At 46.3% G+C, this 26,289-nt stretch overlaps 1 protein-coding gene across 1 annotated transcript; it reads left to right on the top strand.

Moving 5' to 3' along the window:
- The first annotated feature begins 5,610 nt into the window (after window positions 1-5,610).
- Window positions 5,611-12,702, top strand: LOC138766626 (RNA-binding protein 25-like). The gene is made up of 2 exons (XM_069944218.1): window positions 5,611-5,738; window positions 11,820-12,702. The coding sequence occupies exons 1-2, from the start codon at window positions 5,611-5,613 to the stop codon at window positions 12,700-12,702; spliced, it is 1,011 nt and encodes a 336-aa protein (XP_069800319.1).
- Window positions 12,703-26,289: the final 13,587 nt, after the last annotated feature.

The raw sequence follows: 26,289 nt of genomic DNA, 5'->3' as shown, positions 1-26,289 counted from the left end.
CGTTGGCTATGAGGATGGGATGTTGGCTATGAGGATTGGATGTTGGCTATGAGGATGGGATGTTGGCTATGAGGATGGGATGTTGGCTATGAGGCCCTAGTATAGACCCTTGGCATGCAGCAGGTTATGGGGGCCCCGGGGAGCGGCGGGCGCTGCCAGGTGATGCCCACCATTAATAAGAGTGATTAGAGCTCGGCACTATGCTAAGTGCAACCATTACCATAGGCCGGAGGATTGCTGGAATTACTAACAATGATCATTACAAGATTATTATTATTGATTCTGGAAGCAAAACTAATAATTACAATGATTTAATAAGTGTGTCTGTGGGCGCAGTGTGGCAGGAATCCTCAATGTAGCAGAGCTGAGCGTATCCATGAGCACAACGCAACGTCTGAGGACTAACGAGACGGTAATGTGTCATCAGCCACGCCCTTTCTCATAAGCCACACCTTTGTAATAAGCCACACCAATAAGCCACACCCCTGTCATAAACCACACCAACCTACAGATTACACATTACACCTGTCAGTCACCTATAGATTACACATTACACCTGTCAGTTATCTATAGATTACACATTACACCTGTCAGTCACCTACAGATTACACATTACACCTATCACCTACAGATTACACATTACACCTGTCAGTCACCTATAGATTACACATTACACCTATCAGTCATCTACAGATTACACATTACACCTACAGATTACACATTACACCTATCCGTCACCTATAGATTACACATTACACCTGTCAGTCACCTATAGATTACACATTACACCTGTCACCTATAGATTACACATTACACCTGTCACCTATAGATTACACATTACACCTGTCAGTCACCTACAGATTACACATTACACCTGTCAGTCACCTATAGATTACATATTACACCTGTCTGTCACCTATAGATTACACATTACACCTGTCTGTCATCTACAGATTACACATTACACCTGTCAGTCACCTATAGATTACACATTACACCTATCAGTCTTCTACAGATTACACATTACACCTATCCGTCACCTATAGATTACACATTACACCTGTCAGTCACCTATAGATTACACATTACACCTGTCAGTCACCTACAGATTACACATTACACCTGTCAGTCACCTATAGATTACACATTACACCTGTCAGTCACCTATAGATTACACATTACACCTGTCTGTCACCTATAGATTACACATTACACCTGTCAGTCATCTATAGATTACACATTACACCTGTCAGTCACCTATAGATTACACATTACACATTGCACCTATAGATTACACATTACACCTGTCAGTCACCTATAGATTACACATTACACCTGTCAGTCACCTATAGATTACACATTACACCTGTCTGTCACCTATAGATTACATATTACACCTGTCAGTCACCTATAGATTACACATTACACCTATCTGTCACCTATAAATTACACATTACACCTATCACCTACAGATTACACATTACACCTATCAGTCATCTACAGATTACACATTACACCTATCCGTCACCTATAGATTACACATTACACCTGTCAGTCACCTATAGATTACACATTACACCTGTCAGTCACCTATAGATTACACATTACACCTGTCACCTATAGATTACACATTACACCTGTCAGTCACCTACAGATTACACATTACACCTGTCAGTCACCTATAGATTACATATTACACCTGTCAGTCACCTATAGATTACACATTACACCTGTCTGTCACCTATAGATTACATATTACACCTGTCAGTCACCTATAGATTACACATTACACCTATCTGTCACCTATAAATTACACATTACACCTATCACCTACAGATTACACATTACACCTATCAGTCATCTACAGATTACACATTACACCTATCCGTCACCTATAGATTACACATTACACCTGTCAGTCACCTATAGATTACACATTACACCTGTCAGTCACCTATAGATTACACATTACACCTGTCACCTATAGATTACACATTACACCTGTCAGTCACCTATAGATTACACATTACACCTGTCAGTCACCTATAGATTACACATTACACCTGTCACCTATAGATTACACATTACACCTATCACCTACAGATTACACATTACACCTATCACCTACAGATTACACATTGCACCTATCCGTCACCTATAGATTACACATTACACCTGTCAGTCACCTATAGATTACACATTACACCTATCAGTCACCTATAGATTACACATTACACCTGTCACCTATAGATTACACATTACACCTGTCAGTCACCTATAGATTACACATTACACCTATCAGTCACCTATAGATTACACATTACACCTGTCACCTATAGATTACACATTACACCTGTCAGTCACCTATAGATTACACATTACACCTATCAGTCACCTATAGATTACACATTACACCTGTCAGTCACCTATAGATTACACATTACACATATCAGTCATCTATAGATTACACATTACACCTATCAGTCACCTATAGATTACACATTACACCTGTCACCTATAGATTACACATTACACCTGTCAGTCACCTATAGATTACACATTACACCTGTCAGTCACCTATAGATTACACATTACACCTATAGATTACACATTACACCTGTCAGTCACCTATAGATTACACATTACACATTGCACCTATAGATTACATATTACACCTGTCACCTATAGATTACACCTGTCAGTCACCTATAGATTACACATTACACCTGTCAGTCACCTATAGATTACACATTGCACCTATAGATTACACATTACACCTGTCAGTCACCTATAGATTACACATTACACCTGTCAGTCACCTATAGATTACACATTACACCTGTCAGTCACCTACAGATTACACATTACACCTATCACCTACAGATTACACATTACACCTATCACCTACAGATTACACATTACACCTATCAGTCACCTATAGATTACACATTACACCTGTCACCTATAGATTACACATTACACCTGTCAGTCACCTATAGATTACACATTACACCTATCAGTCACCTATAGATTACACATTACACCTGTCACCTATAGATTACACATTACACCTGTCAGTCACCTATAGATTACACATTACACCTATCAGTCACCTATAGATTACACATTACACCTGTCAGTCACCTATAGATTACACATTACACATATCAGTCATCTATAGATTACACATTACACCTATCAGTCACCTATAGATTACACATTACACCTGTCACCTATAGATTACACATTACACCTGTCAGTCACCTATAGATTACACATTACACCTGTCAGTCACCTATAGATTACACATTACACCTATAGATTACACATTACACCTGTCAGTCACCTATAGATTACACATTACACATTGCACCTATAGATTACATATTACACATGTCACCTATAGATTACACCTGTCAGTCACCTATAGATTACACATTACACCTGTCAGTCACCTATAGATTACACATTGCACCTATAGATTACACATTACACCTGTCAGTCACCTATAGATTACACATTACACCTGTCAGTCACCTATAGATTACACATTACACCTGTCAGTCACCTACAGATTACACATTACACCTATCACCTACAGATTACACATTACACCTATCACCTACAGATTACACATTACACCTGTCAGTCACCTATAGATTACACATTACACCTATCACCTACAGATTACACATTACACCTGTCAGTCACCTATAGATTACACATTACACCTGTCAGTCACCTATAGATTACACATTACACATTGCACCTATAGATTACACATTACACATTACACCTATAGATTACACATTGCACCTATAGATTACACATTACACATTGCACCTATAGATTACACATTACACCTATAGATTACACATTGCACCTATAGATTACACATTACACATTGCACCTATAGATTACACATTACACATTACACCTATAGATTACACATTACACCTGTCAGTCACCTATAGATTACACATTACACCTATAGATTACACATTACACATTACACCTATAGATTACACATTGCACCTATAGATTACACATTACACCTGTCAATCACCTATAGAGAGTTCCAGTGTATATGTGTACAGCGCTATGGTCTGCATTGCTGCTATAATATCTCTGTTCTATCTTCTTCTTGGCTCCTTCCAATATGTGGCCGTTCTTTGATGAACGGCTGAGGATGATATAATTATTGCACCAGGAATAATGGAGGGTTCAGTAAAGATCGGATCTATCCTGTAAATTTATGGCTGATTTCCCCCCAGACTTGTTACCAGTTCGGCTTCCTATCGCCTCTGACAGCCATAGTGTTGATATAGGACGTATTCACCGGTGTAGCGCGGCCGTATAATTATGCCTCCTGATTCCGGCCATCGCCACTGAGATTCCTTCATGTCAGACACGGCCAATAATTGATAATTACGGCCTTAGATTTGGCAGCGAGCATTAGTCACTGATATTATTCTCCCTTCCTGACCATGTAAAGTCGGAGTCACCATTGTCTGCACTGATCTTGTGTCCGATCACCGACCCCGAGGATCCTATAATAAATATCCTATAATAACCGGTGAGATCACAAATTCTGATACGTTGTATTGGTTGTATTTTCATGGAGTTTCCTTCAGTTTATAATAAATAGGATTATTGCTGAAGTATGAGACCTGATCACTATGGTATAATGCTGATTATTACCAATATGATGGTTATAGGTAACCAAGTACTGTGCAAAGCATTGTGGGAAAACAAAGATGGGGGGGGGAGGAGGGAAGGGAGTAGGAAGGAAAAAAGGGAGGGAGAGAAGGGGTGGAAGGAAGAGAAGAAACAAAAGAAGGGAGGAAGGAAGGGAGGGAGGAGGGAAAGGAAGGAAGGAGGGAAAGGAAGGAAGGAAGGAACAGAAGCAAGAATGATGAAATGAAGGTAGGATGAAAAAGGGAAAAGGGAAGGAAGAAAAAAAAAAGGAAAGAAAAAAGGAAGGAAGGAAGGAAGGAAGGAAGGAAAGAAGGAAAGAAGGAAAGAAGGAAAGAAGGAAAGAAGGAAAGAAGGAAAGAAGGAAAGAAAGAAAGAAAGAAAGAAGGGAGGGAGGAAAGAAGGAAGGAAGGAAGGAACAAGAAGGGCAGAAAGGAAGGAATGAAAATGGAAGAAAGAAAGGAATACATAAAAAGAAAGGAGTGGATGAATAAGGAAGGAAGGAGGGGAAATAAGAAAGGAATATATAAGGAGGGAGGAAGAAGAAAGAAGAGAGGGGAAAAAAAATCAGGTGTGAATTAAAGAAAGAAGAAGAAGGAGTGAATGAAAGGAAAAAGGAAGGTAGAAGGAGGAAGAAGGAATGAGGAAAGGAAGGAATGAAATGGGAAGGAAGTCACAAATAAATAATAAAGGAAAGAAGGAGCAAAGAAAAGAAAGAGTAAATAAAGAAGGAAGAAAAGAATGAGAAAAGAAAGGAAATAAAGCAATGAAGAATGAAGGAAAGAAGAAAGAAATAAGAAAGTAATAAAGAAGGAGGGTGGGTGGAAGGAAAGAGGGGAAGAAGGGAAAAAAAGGAAGAAAATGAGAAAGGAAGGAAGGGAAGGAAGGATGGGAGAAGGGAGGTAGGAAAGAAGGATGGAGGAAGAGAATACGCAAGAAAGAGAAAGAAAGAAAGAAAGAAAGAAAGAAAGAAAGAAAGAAAGAAAGAAAGGATTAAAATGGAAGGAAGTAAAGAAGAAAGGAAGGATGGAAGACAAGAAAAAGTGAATGAATGATGAAGGAAGGAAGGAAGGAAGGAAGGAAGGAAGACAAGAAAGGTGAAAATGAAGGAAGAATGGAAAAAATGAAGTAGGGAAATAAGAAAGGAATAAAGAAGGAAGGAAGAATGAAAGAAATGAGCAAGGAATAAAGAAGGTGAATAAAGGAGGAGGGAAGGAAGGACAAAAGGAAGGAAAGCAAGCGAGAAGGGAAGGTAGAAAGGATTAAAGGGGGAAAGAAGGAAGAAAGAAAGAAGGAAGGAAAGATGAGGGAAGGAAAGATGAGGGAAGGTAGGAAGGATTAAAGGGAAGGAAATAAATGAAGAAGAAAGGAAGCATGAAAGAAAAGAAAAAGTAAATGAATGAGGAAGGAAGTAGGGAAATAAGAAAGGAATAAAGAAGAAAGGAAGACTGGAAGAAAAGAGCAAGGAATAAAGAAGGGGAAGGAAGAAAAAAAGGAAGGAAAGAAGGGAAGGTAGGAAGGATTAAAGGGGAAAGGAAGAAGGAGTGAAAAGGGAAGGAAAGAAAAAAGGAGTAAGTGAGGAAGGAAGGGGTAAGGAAGGATGGAAGAAGGAAGAAAGAAGGAGTAAAGGAATGGAGAGATGGCGTGGAGGATGGGAGGATATAAATAAAGGTTTAAAAAATGGAGGGAAAGAAGAAAAGAAGATATCATTACTTAAGGGAAATTTTCCTCCTCCATATGGAAATCTAATTATTTTGCTGCCTTTCATTCCTAGAGGACTGTTCTCATTCTAATCACCGGGTAAATACCCATCACTCATCACCACCAGTCGCCCTCATTCATTTTTCTAACCCGGGAGGATAATTCTGCAGAAGGGAAAAGTTTTTTTTCTCCCAAAGTTGTTTTAAGTTGTTGAAGCGGAGAGCGGGCACCTGAGTGATGTCATCAGTATGATTTATTAAGGAGCCGACGTTCCTCCAGCAGAATGAGCCGGGATGAAGCCGTCGTTGCCGCTAGCCAGGGATGAGATATTTTTTACTTATTGGCCAAATGATTGCAATCTATTAAAAATGAGTTTCCCAGCTTTTTTATGTAATGATCTTGCTGTAGGAATGTCAGCTGCGTAACCAGATGGAGTTTTCTGAAAGCCTTTAGGGGGTAGAACTGTACAGAGACGGAAGACGTTACATTTCCACCTAAACATTCATTTTCATTCTGAAAGAAAATCAACTTGTTGTTCTCAATTATTTTATGTTTTCTTGTATTTGATCCATATTTCTCTGGGCTGAGGGAAGCTCCGGAGGATAATACTGTAACTGAGCGACTGCCGGGGAGTTCAAGAGTGAAACGCTGTGTGACGGCGACTTTTCTGCATGTCAGGTGAGATCGCTTCTACATCGACACAAAGGAAACATGAAAGAGAAGAAATCCAAAAATAATGGGAAACCGCCGACTAGCAGCCACTTCTATCCGCCGCTCTGTATGTATGGAGAACGCTCGGGTTCCCGATATCACAACTGATTGACTTATGTGAAAGCCTGAATGATTGGATTCAGAGCCATAATGGTTCATGTAATATGTCTAGACCAAACATTGTATAATAAAGGGCTAGGGGGGTGTCCACAGACAAGTGGGCTGACTGTTTCCACAACTATAATGTACACAGTCAACCCACCAGCAGAATAGTGAGCAGTGCACTCTGTGACCCCCCTTACACTGTGGAAGCCAAGCAGTAGTGAACTTAGATAGGCCTTGTGTAAGAAATACAGAAATCTGGAAATATACTAGTGGTCCCACTAGTTTTTGGGGAACTGTGGGATACAATGTGTTGGTGGCTGCACCTATATACACTCTGTGACGCCCCCTTACACTGTGCAGGCAGTAGTGAACTTAGATAGGCCTTGTGTAAGAAATACAGAAATCAGGAAATATAGTAGATGGCCCACTAGTTTTTGGGGAACTGTGGGATACAATGTGTTGGTGGCTGCACCTATATACACTCTGTGACGCCCCCTTACACTGCGCAGGCAGTAGTGAACTTAGATAGGCCTTGTGTAAGAAATACAGAAATCAGGAAATATAGTAGAGGTCCCAATATAATAGTACTGAGCACTTCTTAGGGGTGTGTATACAACACCTAATGTCCCCTTTCTGCCAGCAGCCGGTCACCACAGTGTGCTGGTTAAATCACGGTAGCAGCACTACAACTCCCAGCCAGCAGTCTGTAGTAATAGTAATAATAAAAGCTTTTAAGCCCTGAGAAGGTCTGTGTGTTTGTATTGCTAGTATATACCCTGCCTACTGGAACGCTATATCCTACACTGACCCTCTCCCTGACCAGCAGCAGCTCTCTCCCTGATCTCTCACAGCATGCGTCTGAAGCCAGCACTGCCCCCGCCCAGTTTTATATGGCAGGGTCATCTGATCTGGCCAACCAATCGCTGCTATCGACATGTATGGGTCCCACGTCATCGCAGGATGTACCAAAGAGTCTCCTGCATGTTTATTGGCTGAGAAATAGCGCCCAAACTTACAGGAAACGGATGATGAGATTTCCTCGAGTATCGCGAGATTCTCATCCGAGTAACAAGTACCATCGAGTACCCTAATACTCCATCGAGTACCCTAATACTCCATCGAGTACCAAGCTCGGACCAACATGCTCGATCATCACTAGTGAGCAAAGCTTTTCTCTCAGGTTAAACAAAGTGGTGGATGAGGTATTAAGTTTCCCCACTAGGTGTCAGTATTTTTTATATGCTTATGTACTATTGTTTCTGTGCACAGCTGAAGGAAGCAAAAGGGTTAATGTTTATGCCTGGGTTCACACTATGTATATTTCAGTCAGTATTGTGGTCCTCATATTGCAACCAAAACCAGGAGTGGATTGAAAGCACAGAAAGGATCTGTTCACACAATGATGTAATTGAGTGGATGGCCGCCATTTAATGGCAAATATTTGCTGTTATTTTAGAACAACGGCTGTTATATTGAAATAATGGCCGTTATTTACCGTTATATGACGGCCATCCACTCAATTTCACCATTGTGTGAACAGATCCTTTCTGTGGTTTTAATCCACTCCTGGTTTTGGTTTCAATATGAGGACCACAATACTGACTGAAATATACGTAGTGTGAACCCAGCCTATATGTGTACCATTTGTTATGTGCTGACCACTAGGAGGTGCTCTTTCTCTTTACCCTATGCTATTCTGCACACACTCATCCCCACCACTTACAGGCAGGTACACTAAAGTCCCCTGTAGGAGGAGTTAATAGTGGAGGAAGTGAAGTCAGCCTAGTCAGATTTCTTAGTGAGGGAGGACACAAAGCAAACCATTCCCGCAGAAGCTAAGCCAGGGCCAGGCTTATGCCAGGACCTTTGTCAGGGTCACTAGTTAGTTGAGTCTAGCTACCAGAGTGAGCAGATGAAGCTAAAGCCAACAACTTCTAAAAACACTACCACTTTCACTATGCAGTGCTAAGCACCAACAAGGGAGAGCAGTCACCAAGAAACTCCCTAGCCCATGCCAGGAACACATCTAAAAAGTGCAGGGCAGTATCCTGAAGCAAGAGGAACTGACCCCAGTAGGACAAAGCTACCAGTGAAGTAAAGGTCTACATATCCTACTGCGCAGTGCAGGTAACTGGGACACCTTGGTCAATTAGCTACACCCAAATAACCACGTCTGGGGCTCGTACTACCCTACTGGGACAGGTTCTAAGATACCAGAGGGCAGAAAGCGGTCACACACGGTCTAAACGTGAGTACGAGTATCACTTCACTAAAGATATCTACCAAAGGTTCTGACAGAGTACAAGGCTACATTGGGTTAGGGCTCCTCTGGCAAATGCTTCTGCTCTCTACTCTCTACAAGCTCTATTGCAACTACTTCTTCAAAGATGTTATATTTTTATATAATACTTATCACACGCCCCTCTCATAGGCGGGTTAGGGGTTACAACTAATATATTTTACTACAAACCCTCAGGCCGAAGCTCGGCATACAAAAAAACCCTTTAAGTTCCAAGAACACCCTCCTATAAATAAAATATAACTTTTAATAGGTATATATTAAAATAATATGTGAACTAGTTTAAAAACACATAACACCCAGTACACAAGCTCTATAAAACTATCTTCCTATCAATGAATCCGCATAGACTATGACTATGTATGTACACAGTGACCTCACCAGCAGAATAGTGAGTGCAGCTCTGGAGTATAATACAGGTTGTAACTTAGGATCAGTAATGTAATGTATGAACAAAGTGACCTCACCAGCAGAATAGTGAGTGCAGCCACTGGCGGAACTACCGCCGTAGCAGCCATAGCGGCTGCTACGGGGCCCCGCCGCATCAGGGGGCCCGTGACGCGGGTCCCGTGCTCCTCCTGACCCGGCGACACCTTTCCCCAACCATAGGGAAAAGGAGTCACTGGGCCAGGAGGAGCACGGGACCGACCGACAGCGCTCCAGTCAGTCCCCCGTCTGATGCGCGGCTGCCGGGGGTGTCGCGTCCTATCCCCGGCAGCGCGTATTATAGAGCTCTCTGTGTGCCGGAAGTCGCGGCCGCAGCACAAGCCCACAGAGAGCTCTATGATACGTGCGCTGTTGGGGATAGGACGTGACACCCCCGGCAGCCGCGCATCAGACGGGGGACTGACAGGAAAAAGGCTCGACGGGGGAGCGCGTTATAAGGTGAGTTTGTTTGTTTTTTTTAAACCTGCTTTCCAGGGGGGGGGGGGGGGGGGAGAGAAGAGGACATCTATAAGGGGGGGAGAGGGGGACATCTATAAGGGGGATGGGGAGAAGAGGGCATCTATAAGGAAGGGGGGGAGAGGGGGACATCTATAAGGGGGATGGGGAGAAGAGGGCATCTATAAGGAAGGGGGGGGGGGAGAGGGGGACATCTATAAGGGGGATGGGGAGAAGAGGGCATCTATAAGGAAGGGGGGGAGAGGGGGACATCTATAAGGAAGGGGGGGAGAGGGACATCTATAAGGGGGGCAACATAGGGGGAGAGGGGGCCATCTATAAGGAAGGGGGGGGGGAGAGAGGGACATCTATAAGGAAAAGGGGAGAGGGACATCTATAAGGGGGGGGGCAACATAGGGGGAGAGGGGGCCATCTATAAGGGGACAACATAGGGGAGAGGAGCACAACATAGGGGAGAGGGATATTATAAAGGGACAACATTGGGGGAGAGGGGGCCATCTATAAGAGGACAACATAGGAGGGGCCATCTATAGGGGGGGCAACATAGGGGACCATCTATTAGGGGACAACATGGGGGGCATCTATAAGGGGGACAGCATGGGGGGCATCTATAAGGGGGACAGCATAAGGGGGCTATTTATAAGGAGGGGCGACAGAGAGGAGGGCCATATAATAAAATGGGGTCACATAGAGTCAGCCTTCCCACTAAATGAGGGTGTAAAGGGGCCAATGCAGATGTGCAGTATAGAGAGATGAGGAATCAAAAGTTTGCTATGGGGCCCAGCCATTTCTAGTTACGCCCCTGAGTGCAGCTCTGGGGTATAATACAGGATGTAACTCAGGATCAGTACAGGATAAGTAAGATCTTGTAAGGATAAGTAATGACTTAACGTCACTGTTTCCCTTTAGTGCCTCCCTGTATATGGCCAGCGAGGAGTAAGTGTATATGCGCTATTACTGCAGCCACCCACACTTACAGGAGCTGTAATAAAAGCGGGTTGTTAAGTGAAAGCCTGGCATCCTGAGTAGAGAGCCGTCAACTTTCATGGTATTACATTGTGTCTGGAAAATAGATTTAATCTCTTCTTTCGAGGTCAAGATGTCAAGTTTGCTTCTCTCGAGCCGTTAGCTTTAACACAAGAAAATTGCTAAGTTGGTCATTAGACTTGGAGAAGAAGCATGGTGTTATTATGGGAGCCATCATTACTGTAAATCATCAGCTCTTTCTGCCCTGAAACATAGAAGCATTTCTACCTTAAGGGCGTGTATACATGATATTACCCTGTACATGCAGCAGAGCTCACTCCGTCATACAGCACAGTGCACAATCATAGTACTGGGGAAGACTGTATAGAAACCTGCTGAGAAAAGGAAAATCTTATACATTGTGTTATATCTAAATCAGGGAGGAGGGGGCGGAGCATGAAATCAGGGATAGGGAGGCGGAGCATGAAATCAGGGATAGGGAGGCGGAGCATGAAATCAGGGATAGAGAGAAGGCGCATGAAATCAGGGATAGGGAGGCGGAGCATGAAATCAGGGATAGAGAGAAGGCGCATGAAATCAGGGATAGGGAGGCGGAGCATGAAATCAGGGAAAGGGAGGCGGAGCATGAAATCAGGGATAGAGAGAAGGAGCATGAAATCAGGGATAGGGAGGCGGAGCATGAAATCAGGGATAGGGAGGCGGAGCATGAAATCAGGGAAAGGGAGGCGGAGCATGAAATCAGGGATAGGGAGGCAGAGCATGAAATCAGGGATAGAGAGAAGGTGCATGAAATCAGGGATAGGGAGGCGGAGCATGAAATCAGGGATAGGGAGGCGGAGCATGAAATTAGGGAAAGGGAGGCGGAGCATGAAATCAGGAAAAGGGAGGCGGAGCATGAAATCAGGGATGAGGAGGCGGAGCATGAAATCAGGGATAGGGAGGCAGAGCATGAAATCAGGGAAAGGGAGGCGGAGCATGAAATCAGGGAAAGGGAGGCGGAGCATGAAATCAGGGAAAGGGAGGCGGAGCATGAAATCAGGGATGAGGAGGCGGAGCATGAAATCAGGGATGAGGAGGCGGAGCATGAAATCAGGGATAGGGAGGCAGAGCATGAAATCAGGGATAGGGAGGTGGAGCATGAAATCAGGGAAAGCGAGGCGGAGCATGAAATCAGGGATAGGGAGGTGGAGCATGAAATCAGGGAAAGCGAGGCGGAGCATGAAATCAGGGATAGGGAGGTGGAGCATGAAATAAGGGATAGAGAGGCAGAGCATCAAATCAGGGTTGGGGGCGGAGCATGAAATAAGGGATGAGGAGGCAGAGCATCAAATCAGTGATGAGGAAGTGGAGCATAAAACCAATGATGAGGAGGAGGAGAATGAAATCAGTGATGAAGAGGCGGAACATAAAATCAATGATGAGGAGGTGGAGCATGAAATCAGGGATGAGGAGGTGGAGCATGAAATCAGGGATGAGGAGGCGGAGCATAAATAAGGGATGAGGAGGCGGAGCATAAATAAGGGATCAGGAGGCGGAGCATAAATAAGGGATCAGGAGGAGGAACATAAATAAGGGATGAGGAGGTGGAGCATAAATAAGGGATGAGGAGGTGGAGCATAAATAAGGGATGAGGAGGCGGAGCATAAATAAGGGATGAGAAGGGGGGGCATAAATAAGGGATGAGGAGGTGGAGCATAAATAAGGGATCAGGAGGAGAAGCATAAATAAGGGATGAGGAGGCGGAGCATAAATAAGGGATGAGGAGGCGGAGCATAAATAAGGGATGAGGAGGTGGAGCATAAATAAGGGATGAGGAGGTGGAGCATAAATAAGGGATGAGGAGGTGGAGCATGACACAAGAAAGAATAGAGTACAGATCATCTAGAGACATATTAAGCAGTTTTCTGGATTTCTCGTCTATTCACCCGTTCCTCTGCTGTAGGTCATATCCCCTTGTAGTAGAGACTCCAGTGGGAGGAAAAAGTAATATAAAAATGGAATTGTCAGGAACCGGACAGCAGGACAATACAAGGCAGTGAGCCCTGACGCTGAACCCCGCCCACTGTCCCTACCTACTTGCCGCAATCCGCCCTAAGATGGCGGCGGGCAACTGGGCGGCGGTCCCTGTACTGGCTAGGTGGGACAAAAAGACAAGACAGACAGACAGAACACAATAAAGAATGGTCGACAGTCCGGGTCACAACAATCGGGCAGCGCAGTACAAAAACACAATCCAACAAGCAAGGTCAATAAACAGGCAATAAGGTCAGGGGCAGCAGCAAGCAGGGACAGTCAGAATACAGGGCAAAAATAGTCAGAATAAACACAGAACTAAACAGAGTCAGAAGCAGAGACGCGCTCAATAACCGGCACCAGAATGAGCCTCGGCCAAACACTTATAGGGAATAAGGGGAAACTCCCGGCCCCTATTGGACAAGGGTCCTGGTTCCAAACAGAATCACCTGTGGCCCAGAACTGGCAGCAGTTAACTCCTTAATAGCCAGAGCACAAAGCAGACGGGTGGGGCTGAACATCATGATAGAAATAGGCCAGTGTTCAGACAGGGTTCAGGTTACTGCACAAGACATACAAAACACTAAATATCAGCGCCATCTAAGCTGCGCAGCACGAGCCGAGGGGCGCACGGAGTTCATTCAGAGCACATTCATGACAGGAATGTTTTAAAAATCTTAAAACACAGGAATAGCAAGATATCCCTCCTGGGAAGGAAACCCTGTTGCTAAGGGGAGGAGATCCCACTCGGCTGTGAGTATCGGAACAGACAGCTGACCGGGGTATCCATCCACAGACAGCTGACCGGGGTATCCATCCACAGACAGCTGACCGGGGTATCCATCCACAGACAGCTGACCGGGGTATCCATCCACAGACAGCTGACCGGGGTATCCATCCACAGACAGCTGACCGGGGTGTCCATCCACAGACAGCTGACCGGGGTGTCCATCCACAGACAGCTGACCGGGGTGTCCATCCACAGACAGCTGACCGAGGTATCCATCCACAGACAGCTGACCGGGGTATCCATCCACAGACAGCTGACCGGGGTATCCATCCACAGACAGCTGACCGGGGTATCCATCCACAGACAGCTGACCGGGGTATCCATCCACAGACAGCTGACCGGGGTGTCCATCCACAGACAGCTGACCGGGGTGTCCATCCACAGACAGCTGACCGGGGTGTCCATCCACAGACAGCTGACCGAGGTGTCCATCCACAGACAGCTGACCGGGGTGTCCATCCACAGACAGCTGACCGAGGTGTCCATCCACAGAAAGCTGACCCAGGTGTCCATCCACAGACAGCTGACCGGGGTGTCCATCCACAGACAGCTGACCGGGGTGTCCATCCACAGACAGCTGACCGGGGTGTCCATCCACAGACAGCTGACCGAGGTGTCCATCCACAGACAGCTGACCGGGGTGTCCATCCACAGACAGCTGACCGAGGTGTCCATCCACAGAAAGCTGACCCAGGTGTCCATCCACAGACAGCTGACCGGGGTGTCCATCCACAGACAGCTGACCGGGGTGTCCATCCATAGCCAGCTGACCGGGGTGTCCATCCACAGACAGCTGACCGGGGTATCCATCCACAGACAGCTGACCGGGGTATCCATCCACAGACAGCTGACCGGGGTATCCATCCACAGACAGCTGACCGGGGTGTCCATCCACAGACAGCTGACCGGGGTGTCCATCCACAGACAGCTGACCAGGGTATCCATCCACAGACAGCTGACCGGGGTGTCCATCCACAGACAGCTGACCGGGGTGTCCATCCACAGACAGCTGACCGGGGTGTCCATCCACAGACAGCTGACCGGGGTGTCCATCCACAGACAGCTGACCGGGGTGTCCATCCACAGACAGCTGACCGGGGTGTCCATCCACAGACAGCTGACCGGGGTGTCCATCCACAGACAGCTGACCGAGGTGTCCATCCACAGACAGCTGACCGGGGTATCCATCCACAGACAGCTGACCGGGGTATCCATCCACAGACAGCTGACCGGGGTATCCACAGACAGCTGACCGGGGTGTCCATCCACAGACAGCTGACCGGGGTATCCATCCACAGACAGCTGACCGGGGTGTCCATCCACAGACAGCTGACCGGGGTGTCCATCCACAGACAGCTGACCGGGGTGTCCATCCACAGACAGCTGACCGGGGTGTCCATCCACAGACAGCTGACCGGGGTGTCCATCCACAGACAGCTGACCGGGGTGTCCATCCACAGACAGCTGACCGGGGTTTCCATCCACAGACAGCTGACCGGGGTGTCCATCCACAGACAGCTGACCGGGGTGTCCATCCACAGACAGCTGACCGGGGTCTCCATCCACAGACAGCTGACCGGGGTTTCCATCCACAGACAGCTGACCGGGGTGTCCATCCACAGACAGCTGACCGGGGTGTCCATCCACAGACAGCTGACCGGGGTGTCCATCCACAGACAGCTGACCGGGGTGTCCATCCACAGACAGCTGACCGGGGTTTCCATCCACAGACAGCTGACCGGGGTGTCCATCCACAGACAGCTGACCGGGGTGTCCATCCACAGACAGCTGACCGGGGTGTCCATCCACAGACAGCTGCCCGGGGTGTCCATCCACAGACAGCTGACCGGGGTGTCAATCCACAGACAGCTGACCGGGGTGTCCATCCACAGACAGCTGACCGGGGTATCCATCCACAGACAGCTGACCGGGGTGTCCATCCACAGACAGCTGACCGGGGTATCCATCCACAGACAGCTGACCGGGGTGTCAATCCACAGACAGCTGACCGGGGTGTCCATCCACAGACAGCTGACCGGGGTGTCCATCCACAGACAGCTGACCGGGGTATCCATCCACAGACAACTGCCCTCGGGGTGTCCATCCACAGACAACTGCCCTCGGGGTGTCCATCCACAGACAACTGCCCTCGGGGTGTCCATCCACAGACAACTGCCCTCGGGGTGTCCATCCACAGACAGCTGACCGGGGTATCCATCCACAGACAGCTGCCCGGGGTGTCCATCCACAGACAACTGACCGGGGTGTCCATCCACAGACAACTGACCGGGGTATCCATCCATGAATATCACTAAAAAGTCTAAACTAATAAAATATTAATAATAATGATAATATAAACAACCAGAGCAGCTGGATGAGACGGCCCGATAGACTCCTATATGGCGCAGAGCTGGCATTTACTGTAATTTACTGATCCACCTGAACATCCAAACTCCAACCGGTCAAAAAATCTGATGTGTTTCTAAAACATTATACTTATTGTACTTGTGTGGTGATGAAACTAGATGTCGCTGTATTGTATATGTGTATTTGGAAGCTGCACAGCTGAAGTGTATAAAGGGTTACTGTTTCTTTGTATGTTATATGGATCTGCAGACCAATAGGAATCTGTTCTTCTTCTCTCCAATCAGCTCTCTCTTTACTTCTTCTGTTGCACTCTTCACCCACTCACAGCACATGATGGTTACGCTGAGGAAGGAAGTAACATGGGTGTAAGAAGTGTAAGAGTCTTTCGTGTTGTGGAGGAAGGACACAAGCTAGACAGCTCTCTACAGTGGCCCTATCTGGGCCCTGGCCCTCTGCCAGGTCCGCATACCTTCAAGAGTCAGTCTTGGCTAGAACCCCGTATGGGTAGGACGCAAGACAGTGCATGGTTTTCTTTACTAGTAACGCTACAGAACAATATGCAGTGCTAAACCTTGTCTAGGAGAGGAAAAGTCAGAGACAACCTCAACCCACGCCGTGGACAAGGAGAGTCACAGAGCAGGACAGTATACAAAGACAGCAGTAAGCTAGGAACTGATCTGGATAGAGCAAAGTTGCAGTAAGCCTATGAACACTATCTCGCAGCGCGGTTGTCAGCAGGGAACCCTCAGCATTTCACTCATCCAAGGTAACAGGGTCTGGGGCCTGTGTCACCCTCTAGGATGGTTCAGCCAAATCTAGTGGGCATTAGGTGGTGTGAAGACTAACAAAAGGTCAATACACGGGCACAAGTATTCTACTTCTTCTTATTCTTCTAAGTATTTATCTACCTCATCCTCCAACATTCCGGCAGAGTACAGCACTACTTGGGTTGAGAGTCTTACGACATCCTCCTCTCTACTACTCTGCTTTTCTGTATCACTCAGTACACTACTCAGTCGGCACGACTGTACTCTTCACTGTATTCCTACTGCAGATTCGGTTGCTGTATTGTCAAGTATTTGTCTGGAACTATTATCAAGTGCTTTATCAAGAGAAATCTCATGATCATGTAACCTTGCCTCAAGCACGTATTTTCCTATTAACCCATAGCTGCACCAGGACGTTATTTAACGTCCTCGTGCCGCTATGGGAGTTCAGAGGGGGGTCGCGCGGCGACCCCCCTCTGAACTGCCGCGATCCCGGGTGCCGCGTGTAGCCCGGGCTCGCGGCTATTAGCGGGCACGGTCCGATCGCCGTGCCCGCTAATTAAGTACTTAGAAGCAGCTGTCAAAGTTGACAGCTGCTTCTAAATACTTGCGGTTATACATGCCTGGTGGTCTAGTGGGGGGATCGCCCCCCTGCGGCGCGATTGCGGGGGGGCGATCCCTGCATCCATACCGGGCCGGGGTCTGCTCCGTAATGGCGCTGATCCCGGCTCGGCATTCTATTGCTTTTGGCTGCAGCAGCCAAAAGTAATAGAACACCGATCTCATGGATTCATGCAGTATAACTATACTGCATGGATCTCTATGAGAGATCAGAGTGCATATACTAGAAGTCCCCCAGGGGGAATAACCCTAACCCCAGGGGGGGAATAACCCTAACCCCAGGGGGGCTTCTAGTATATGTCTAAAGTAAAAGAAAAAAGTATTTTTAATAACACAAAACCCCCTCCCCTAATAAAAGTCTGAATCACCCCCCTTTCCCCATTTTATAAATAAAAATAAATAAATAAATTAATAAACAAACATGTTTGCTATCGCCGCGTGCGTAATCGCCCGAACTATTAATTAATCACATTCCTGATCTCACACGGTAAACGGCGTCAGCGCAAAAAAAATCCCAAAGTGCAAAATTGCGCATTTTTGGTCGCATCAAATCCAGAATAATTGTAATAAAAAGCGATCAAAAAGTCATATATGCGCAATCAAAGTACCGATAGAAAGATCACATCATGGCGCAAAAAATGACACCTCATACAGCCCCATAGACCAAAGGATAAAAGCGCTATAAGCCTGGGAATGGAGCGATTTTAAGGAACGTATATTGGTTAACAACGGTTTGAATTTTATACAGGCCATCAGATACAATATAAGTTATACATGTTACATATCGTTTTAATCGTAACGACTTGAGGAACATGCATAACAAGTCAGTTTTACCCCAGGGCGAATGGCGTAAAAACACATTTCCCCCAAATAAAAGAAATGCGTTTTTTTTTTTCAATTTGACCACACATATAATTTTTTTCTGGTTTCCCGGCACATTTTAGGCAAAAATTACATCTGCCTTAGCAAAGTACAATTAGTTGCGCAAAAAATAAGGGCTCATTTGGGTCTCTAGGTGGAAAAATGCAGGCGCTATGGCCTTATATACACGAGGAGGGAAAAACGAAAACGCAAAAATGAAAACTGGCTGTGTCCCCTAAGGGTTAAAACAAGCTCATTTAAGTTAAAGACTCTGTGGTCTTTCGCTTTCCACTGACACAGTATGCCACCTAACCTTGGGACACTTCCCCTTTCTGTGGGTGGCGGCACCGATAGTCCGGGAGGGTCACTACACCGCTCTGGCCATCTGTGATCACTGTAACCCAAGGAATCCTGTAGCAATCACTGACCACAGGGGAAAAGGTACAACCACCTTGTAAAGTAAAAGCAGGCGTGCCATCACACCTGTGTGCCTACACAGCACTGGCATCACGTAGTAACACCCCAAGGTCCGGCTGCATCTCGACCAACCACCACCGGAGTGGAGTCACAATTCACCATCTGGCAAGTGACCGGCGCTCATCCGATATAACATCACACTGGAGGCTCACACCACAATATGTGATTTATGATAGATGACAATTGTGTGTTTTTTTCCGTACATCGTATAGTAATATTGTAACATTAAAGATTTAATTCATCCGATAAATAAAGAAACTAAAAATCCCAATTTCCTCTGCCTGTAGGATCTCGTCCCTGCCTGGGGTTCCCCACCGTACATGTATTCTTGATGTAGAGTTCTGGTTAGGAAGTCACTGCCGGGGAGACAGTTACATCTATCATTTTCACTCATACCCACTGAATCTCGCTTTCACATGGTAAGTTATCGCACAGCAGAAAACACCAGCTCGTATACCCACCTGGCTCTGCTACATCTGTATTGTTTCCACCTGTCTGAACCGTATGTATCAGCACTTTGATGATTAGAATCCAATCTATTAGATTGTAGCAATAACCTGGGAGTTTATGGATTGTCGCTGTCAGTTTGGTGACACCTTTGTGTTTTATAGATTTGCTTTGGCTTTAAGGATCCGGCTATGGTTAGAAAGTAGAAATCTTATTTTTTTTGTGGGAAATGTGTACGAGCACAATAACACAGCGCTACATAAAATATTGCAGTTTTGTGGGAAAAATATTGAATTGTAGCCAGAACATTGAACACTGAAAAGGAACACAGGGTGGGGGGTTATTATGCGGATGAAAGTGCTGCACCAGAAGTGTCCAAAAGTTACAGAATGATCACAAATCAAGGAAAACTTTATAATAACATGAGGCCTATTGTGTTTAGGAAGGAAGAAGGGAGGAGGGAAGGAAGGGAGGGAGGGAGGGAGGGAGGAAGGAAGGAAGGAAAGGAGGGAGGGAGGACGGATGGAAGGGAGGAGGGATAGGAAAGGCGGAAAGGAGGGAGGGAGGACGGATGGAAGGAAGGAGGGAAGGAAGGATGGGGGGAGGAAGGAAGAAGGGAAGGAAGGAAGGAAGGAAAAGAGGGAGGGAGGAAGAATGGAAGGGAGGAGGGATAGGAAAGGCGGAAAGGAGGGAGGGAGGACAGATGGAAGGAAGGAGGGAAGGAAAGATGGGGGGAGGAAGGAAGAAGGGAGGAGGGAAGGAAGGAAAGAAGGAAAGGAGGGAGGAAGGATGGAAGGAAGGAGGGAAGGGAGGAGGGGAGTAAGGATGGGGGAAGAAGGGAGAAGGGAAGGAAAGGAGGAAAGGAGGGGAGAGGAAGGAGGGGGGAGGAAGGGAGGAAGGATGGGGTTAAGAAGGAAGAAGGGAGGAGGGAGGGAAGGAAAGAAGGAAAGGAGGGAGGGAGGGAGGAAGGATGGAAGGAAGGAGGGAAGGAAGAAGGGAAGGGAGGAGGAAAGGAAGGATGGGGGATGAAGGAAGGGAAGAAGAAGGGAGAAGGGAAGGAAAGGAGGGGGAGGAAGGAAGGATGGGGGGAGGAAGGAAGGATGGGGGAGGAAGAAAGGAAGGATGGGGGAGGAAGGAAGGAAGGATGGGGGAGGAAGGAAGGAAGAAGGGAGGAAGGAAGGAAGGGAGGGAGGGAGGGAGGGAGGAAGGAAAGGAGGAAAGGGAGGAGGGAAGGAAGGGAGGGAGGAGGGAAGGAAGGATGGGGGGAGGAAGGAAGGATGGGGGGAGGAAGGAAGGAAGGAAGGAAGAAGGGAGGAGGGAAGGGAGGAAAGAAGGAAAGGAGGGAGGAAGAATGGAAGGGAGGAGGGAACAAAAGGCGGAAAGGATGGAGGGAGGATGGATGGAAGGAAGGATGGAGGGAAGGAAGAAAGGGAGGGAGGAGGGAAGAAAGGATGGGGGGAGGAGGGAAGAAAGGATGGGGGGAGGAAGGAAGGATGGGGGGAGGAAGGAAGGGAGGAAGAAGGGAGGAGGGAAGGAAAGGAGGGGGGAGGAAGGATGGAAGGAAGGAAGGAGGGAAGGAAGGATAGGGGAGGAAGGGAGGAGGGAAGGAAGGAAGGAAGGAAGAAAGGGAGGGAGGAGGGAAGGAAGGATGGGGGGAGGAAGGAAGGAAGGAAGGAAGAAGGGAAGAGGGAAGGGAGGGAGGAAGGAAGGAAAGGAGATAAGGAGGGAGGAAAGGAGGGAGGGAGGGAAGGAAGGAAAGAAGGAAGGGAGGAAGGAAAGGAGGAAAGGAGGGAGGGAGGAAGGATGAAAGGAGGGAGGGAAGGGAGGAGGGAAGGAAGGGAGAGAGGAAGGAAGGAAAGGAGGGAGGAAAGATGGAAAGAAGGAGGGAAGGGAGGAGGGATGGAAGGAAGGAGGGAAGGAAGGAAGGGGGGAGGAAAGGAAGGGAGAAAGAAATGAAGGGAGGAAGGAAGGAAGGAAGGAAGGAAGGAAGGAAGGAAGGAAGGAAGGAAGGAAGGAAGGGAGGAAGGAAGGAAGGATGAAGGGAGGAGGGAAGTAAGGAAGTTATGGAGGGAGGGAGGAAGGAAGGAAGGAAGAAGCAAGGAGGGAAGGAAGGAAGTGAGGGAGAAAGGGAGGATGGAAGGACCAAAGGAAGAAAGGAAGGAAGAAAGAAAGGAAGGAAGGAAGGAAGGAAGGAAGGAAGGGAGGGAGGGAGGGAGGGAGGGAGGGAGGGAGGGAGGGAGGGAGAAAGGAATGAAGAAGAAAGGTGGCAACTAAGGAAGTGAGGGAGGAATGAAGAAAGGAATGAAGAAAGGAAGGAAGGAAAGAAGGAATGTAGGGAGGAATGAAGAAGAAAGGGGGCAAGGAAGGAAGTGAGGGAGGGAGGAAGGAAGGAAGAGAGGAAGGTAGGAAGGAAGAAAGAAGGGAGGAGGGAAGGGAGGAAGGAAGTAAGGGAGGAAGGAAGGGGGAAGGAAGGGAGGGAGGAAGATAGGAAGAAAGGAGGAAGGAAAGAAGCAGGGAGGAAGGGAGGGGAGGGAGGAAGGGAGGGAGGAGGGAAGGGAGGAAGGAAGCATCACGAGGAGGAAGGGAGGGAGGAAGGTAGGAAGAAGGGAGGAAGGAAAGAAGCAGGAAGGGAGGGAGGAAGGGAGGGAGGAGGGAAGGGAAGGGAGGAAGGAAGCATCACGAGGAGGAAGGGAGGGAGGGAGGGAGGGAGGAAGGTAGGAAGAAGGGAGGAGGGAAGGAATTAAGGATGGAAGATAGGAAGGGAGGAAAGGGAGGAAGGAAGGAAGGAAGGAAGAAAGGAAGGGAGGAAGGATGGATGGAATGAAGGAAGGAAGGAAGGAAGGAAGGAAGGGAAGGAGGGTTAACTGTTTGTGCTCCTGTGGGAGGGAGAGTGGGGAGGGAGAGAGGATGTGTGGACACTGCGCTGACGTCCTTCATGAGGTAAGTATGGATTTTTTGAGAATGGAATGTTATCTTCTGGGGAATGCCTATGCCAACTATAGGGGGGATACTACAAATGCATACTCAGGGGACAATACAGGTGGGGACTTTGTATAATGGTGAGGATGGTGCTGGAGCAAAGAGCCTAAAATGTTTGTAGGGCAAATTTTGTGTTGAGATATTTTCATGATGGCTGGAATCAGCAAAGATGTTCCTTGTGAGTAACTGGATTAAACTGCACTGTAATCACTCATATGGTGAGCAGAGCTTGTGCATCATTGGTATATACCTCTATGTAGAGCTGCAAACACTACAACTCTCAGCATTTACTGACAGTCTGCAGCCCTCAGGATATGCTGGAAGTTGTAGTTCAGTGAACAGACAAACCTTTTGATAACCACTGGTGCTGTAGAAGAATTTATTGATTGACTTTTATGGTTGGGACCCACAGATTGCAGCCACCAGGATCTACACAACCTCTACACAACCATCATTTCTCCTCTCAGAAACTACAACTCCCAGCAAACCCTGAGAGCATCATATGTTTAGGGCATTCTAAGAGTTGTAATAAGACAAGGGAGCTGTAGTCACAGATGAATTCAGGATAGAGCCGGGTCCGCATGTGGCTTCTTACTGGTTGTTCACTGGTGGCCTAGGATCCTTTCCACTGGTGGCCCCAGATATCGCCCTCCCACACTGACTGCACCTTATAGATGTGATCAGAGCCTCATGGATGTGAACAGAGCCTTGCAAACTGCATCTTCTTTATAAGTTGGAAGAAGTACAGTAAGTCTTATTTTGTGAGGATGAGGATCTGTTGCCCTTTATGAACATAGGTTCTAAAATGAATTAGCTCATAATGTTGGCTCAGAAAACAATGTGATGTTGAAAAAAGGAAGATTCGCTTTTCAGGGAAGAGATTTCAACATTTCTCGTGATAATTTCCTTTACAAGTGGAGGATAGGTTGAGTTCCATCATAATTCAGGTAGATTCTTATTAATCAATTTTCAATTTATTTTAATGAGCTCCGGGAACTCGGGGTCCCACATGGACCACCAGGAATCAATTTTCTAATTTTTTTTAATAATTACCTCTTGTCACCTAAAATTTTGTAAAAAAAAAAGAGGAAGCAAGATGGAGGCTTCATTATCAACTATCCAGGGACCCATCTTCTAATGCAACAACTGGATATTAAGAAAATAAAATCAAGGTGACCTTATCCGGAATGTTCTCCATGTTGTTTTGCGTTAGTTAAATTCCTGACAGCTATTCAATAAGTCAAGATATATGCTGACCTTTATAATTATGACAGAATCAAGATACAAAGCCAGCATGACAAAGCCCCGTAATGTAGAAGGCATCGCAGAGCCCAGACCTCACCAAACGCTTTTAATTGATATAAGAAATGTCAAAGAAGTTGTTTGCTGACGGGAGGGACACTGGGAGAGTAAGGAGATTCACTTAAAGGAAAAGTAGAGTTAAAAATGTCCGACTTACCGACTTGCTCCTATGGGGTCCTTGGTCCTGCCCAGTCTTTCTTGGTCCTATGTTTCGTTTGTTGCTGATGGACGACTCTCCTGTTCTGTTATATAAGACAATGTGTGATGATGGGACCCCGGAAGCTTCGGTAATTTCATTTGATGAATAGAATAAGTTAATTATCACATTTCAGGGAATTGTGTCAAAAGTTTTGCTCGGTCAGGGTCAGCTCCCACAGTGCTAGAGAGGGAAGGCTGGCCCTGGTTGGTCTCTTTTCTACAAGTTGGTGAAAACCTGTGGAGGAATACATTGCTATAAAACAAGGGAGGGGGGGACTTGGTCAGACAGGTCATGGAATGGGGGATCAACGGTGATGAGAGAACCTTTCCAGAAACATTCTGGTTTGGACACACCTGAACACTCTGCATTTGACTCCCAGTGGCTGGAGAAGTTGGATGAGGTCCTAGGGCTGCTAGGATCACATTGATTCTGCCTATAACCTATCCAACTTCTCCAGCCACTGGCAGTCAAATGCCATGTGTTCGAACTAGAATGTAAAGCAAGTTCATCACTAGTGATAAAGGTAAGATCACTGGGGGCTCCGACTGCTGAAATTAGGGATGGTCCGAACCGAGTTCGGTTCGGGTTCGTACGAACCCGAACCCTCGGTAATGATTCCCGCTGTCTGCCTGCTCCGTGAAGCAGGCGGATCCAGTGGGAGGACCGCCTGGAAAACTGGGATACAGCCACAGCGATAGGCTGTATCCCAGTTTTCCAGGCGTTACTCCTGCTGTATCCGCCCGCTCCACGGAGCAGGCAGACAGCGGGAATCTGCTGCCGAGCGTTCGGGTTCTTATGAACCCGAACCTCGGCAGGTTCAGACCATCCCTAGCTGGAATCTTCTATGGTCAAGAGAATGGCAATCCAGGTTCTATTATGGGAATACCAGGGGTAACCGTGCTCAGACAGTCCTATAACATTGAATGAACAGCAGTTATACAAGCAAACAATCTCTCCATCCCAGCATCTAGACCCCTAGTAATGATGTGACCATGTATTTATTATCTAGTGGTTAGATGATTAGTGCAATTTATTAATACTGCCAAGTGCCACGTGTAAACTTAGATGAAACATTGTGGCCGACAACATTGTGTCAGTCTATATCAGGCTTCAGGATACAAGGTGGGACCTACGTTAGTTGCAATAATTTTCAGTTCTTATATTTCCATATGTCATCTGTGTGATATTGCATGACTCAATTTTAAAAGTAATAAAACTGAATAAATTTTTTTTAAAAAAAATGACTAAATAACCCCTAAACTATAAAACTACCAATACTGTCTACATGGCCAACCATTTGGCTCAATTTCCTTGCGTTACTAGAGTTCTGCTAGTTCGTGTGTCCTGGGGAAACGAGAAATGAGAACAAATGGCACGATTACATATTCACAAACAAAATGGGTTGGGGGCACCAAAGGGCAATTTCCCCCAAGGTACCATGAAGCCTAAGACCAGCCCTGGTAGATGGTCTATAGTATTAGCTTTGACACAAATCCAGCAAATCTATAGACGGTCTAGAAGAGATGAGCACAACTCGAGCCCTAATATGGAACGATCAGACTCGAGTTACACTCATCTCTACTGTCTAGTCTATGTTTAGATGACCTTCTAGCTGGCTGACCTATTGCCCCAATTTTTAGCACATGGTGTCACATTCAAGCCATACCCTTTTTATGACAAACCACGCCCCTTTTCTGACAAGCCACACCCATTGCCTAGTAAGATGCCCTTTTGTCAAGTGCCTAGAACAAATAATATATGGTAAAAGAAGTGGTGGAAGCCGATTGTTCTAGAATCCGGGCGGATTGGCTCTGGTAAATCTGCCTCATTGTTCATGTTCTTCTTAGTTAATATAGAAACATATTCCTTTCTGAACCACGATAAATAATTCTCGGTAAGTACTTGCTTAGAGACAACGTTTCCAATTTTAATAATATATGTTTTTTTGTTTTTTCTTCCTGTCGGTAATTCTTCTTTTCCCTAAACCATGTATCCTGGTACGACTGCAATTTAAATCCTGAATGCAATGGTGATTATAATTCTGAGGTAGGAAAGACTTAAGGGC

Source organism: Dendropsophus ebraccatus, chromosome 10 (genome assembly GCF_027789765.1).
Source record: "Dendropsophus ebraccatus isolate aDenEbr1 chromosome 10, aDenEbr1.pat, whole genome shotgun sequence".
In the NCBI taxonomy this organism is placed as follows: domain Eukaryota; kingdom Metazoa; phylum Chordata; class Amphibia; order Anura; family Hylidae; genus Dendropsophus; species Dendropsophus ebraccatus.
Note: the sequence above shows the minus strand (reverse complement) of the source record. Positions and strands in the feature narration are given on the sequence as shown.

Coding starts and splice junctions, on each gene's coding strand:
- LOC138766626 (XM_069944218.1), top strand. CDS start 5,611: ATGGAGGAAGAGAATACGCAAGAAAGAGAAAGAAAGAAAGAAAGAAAG. Junction 5,739..11,819: donor AGGATGGAAGACAAGAAAAA/GTGAATGAATGA, acceptor TATCTAAATCAG/GGAGGAGGGGGCGGAGCATG.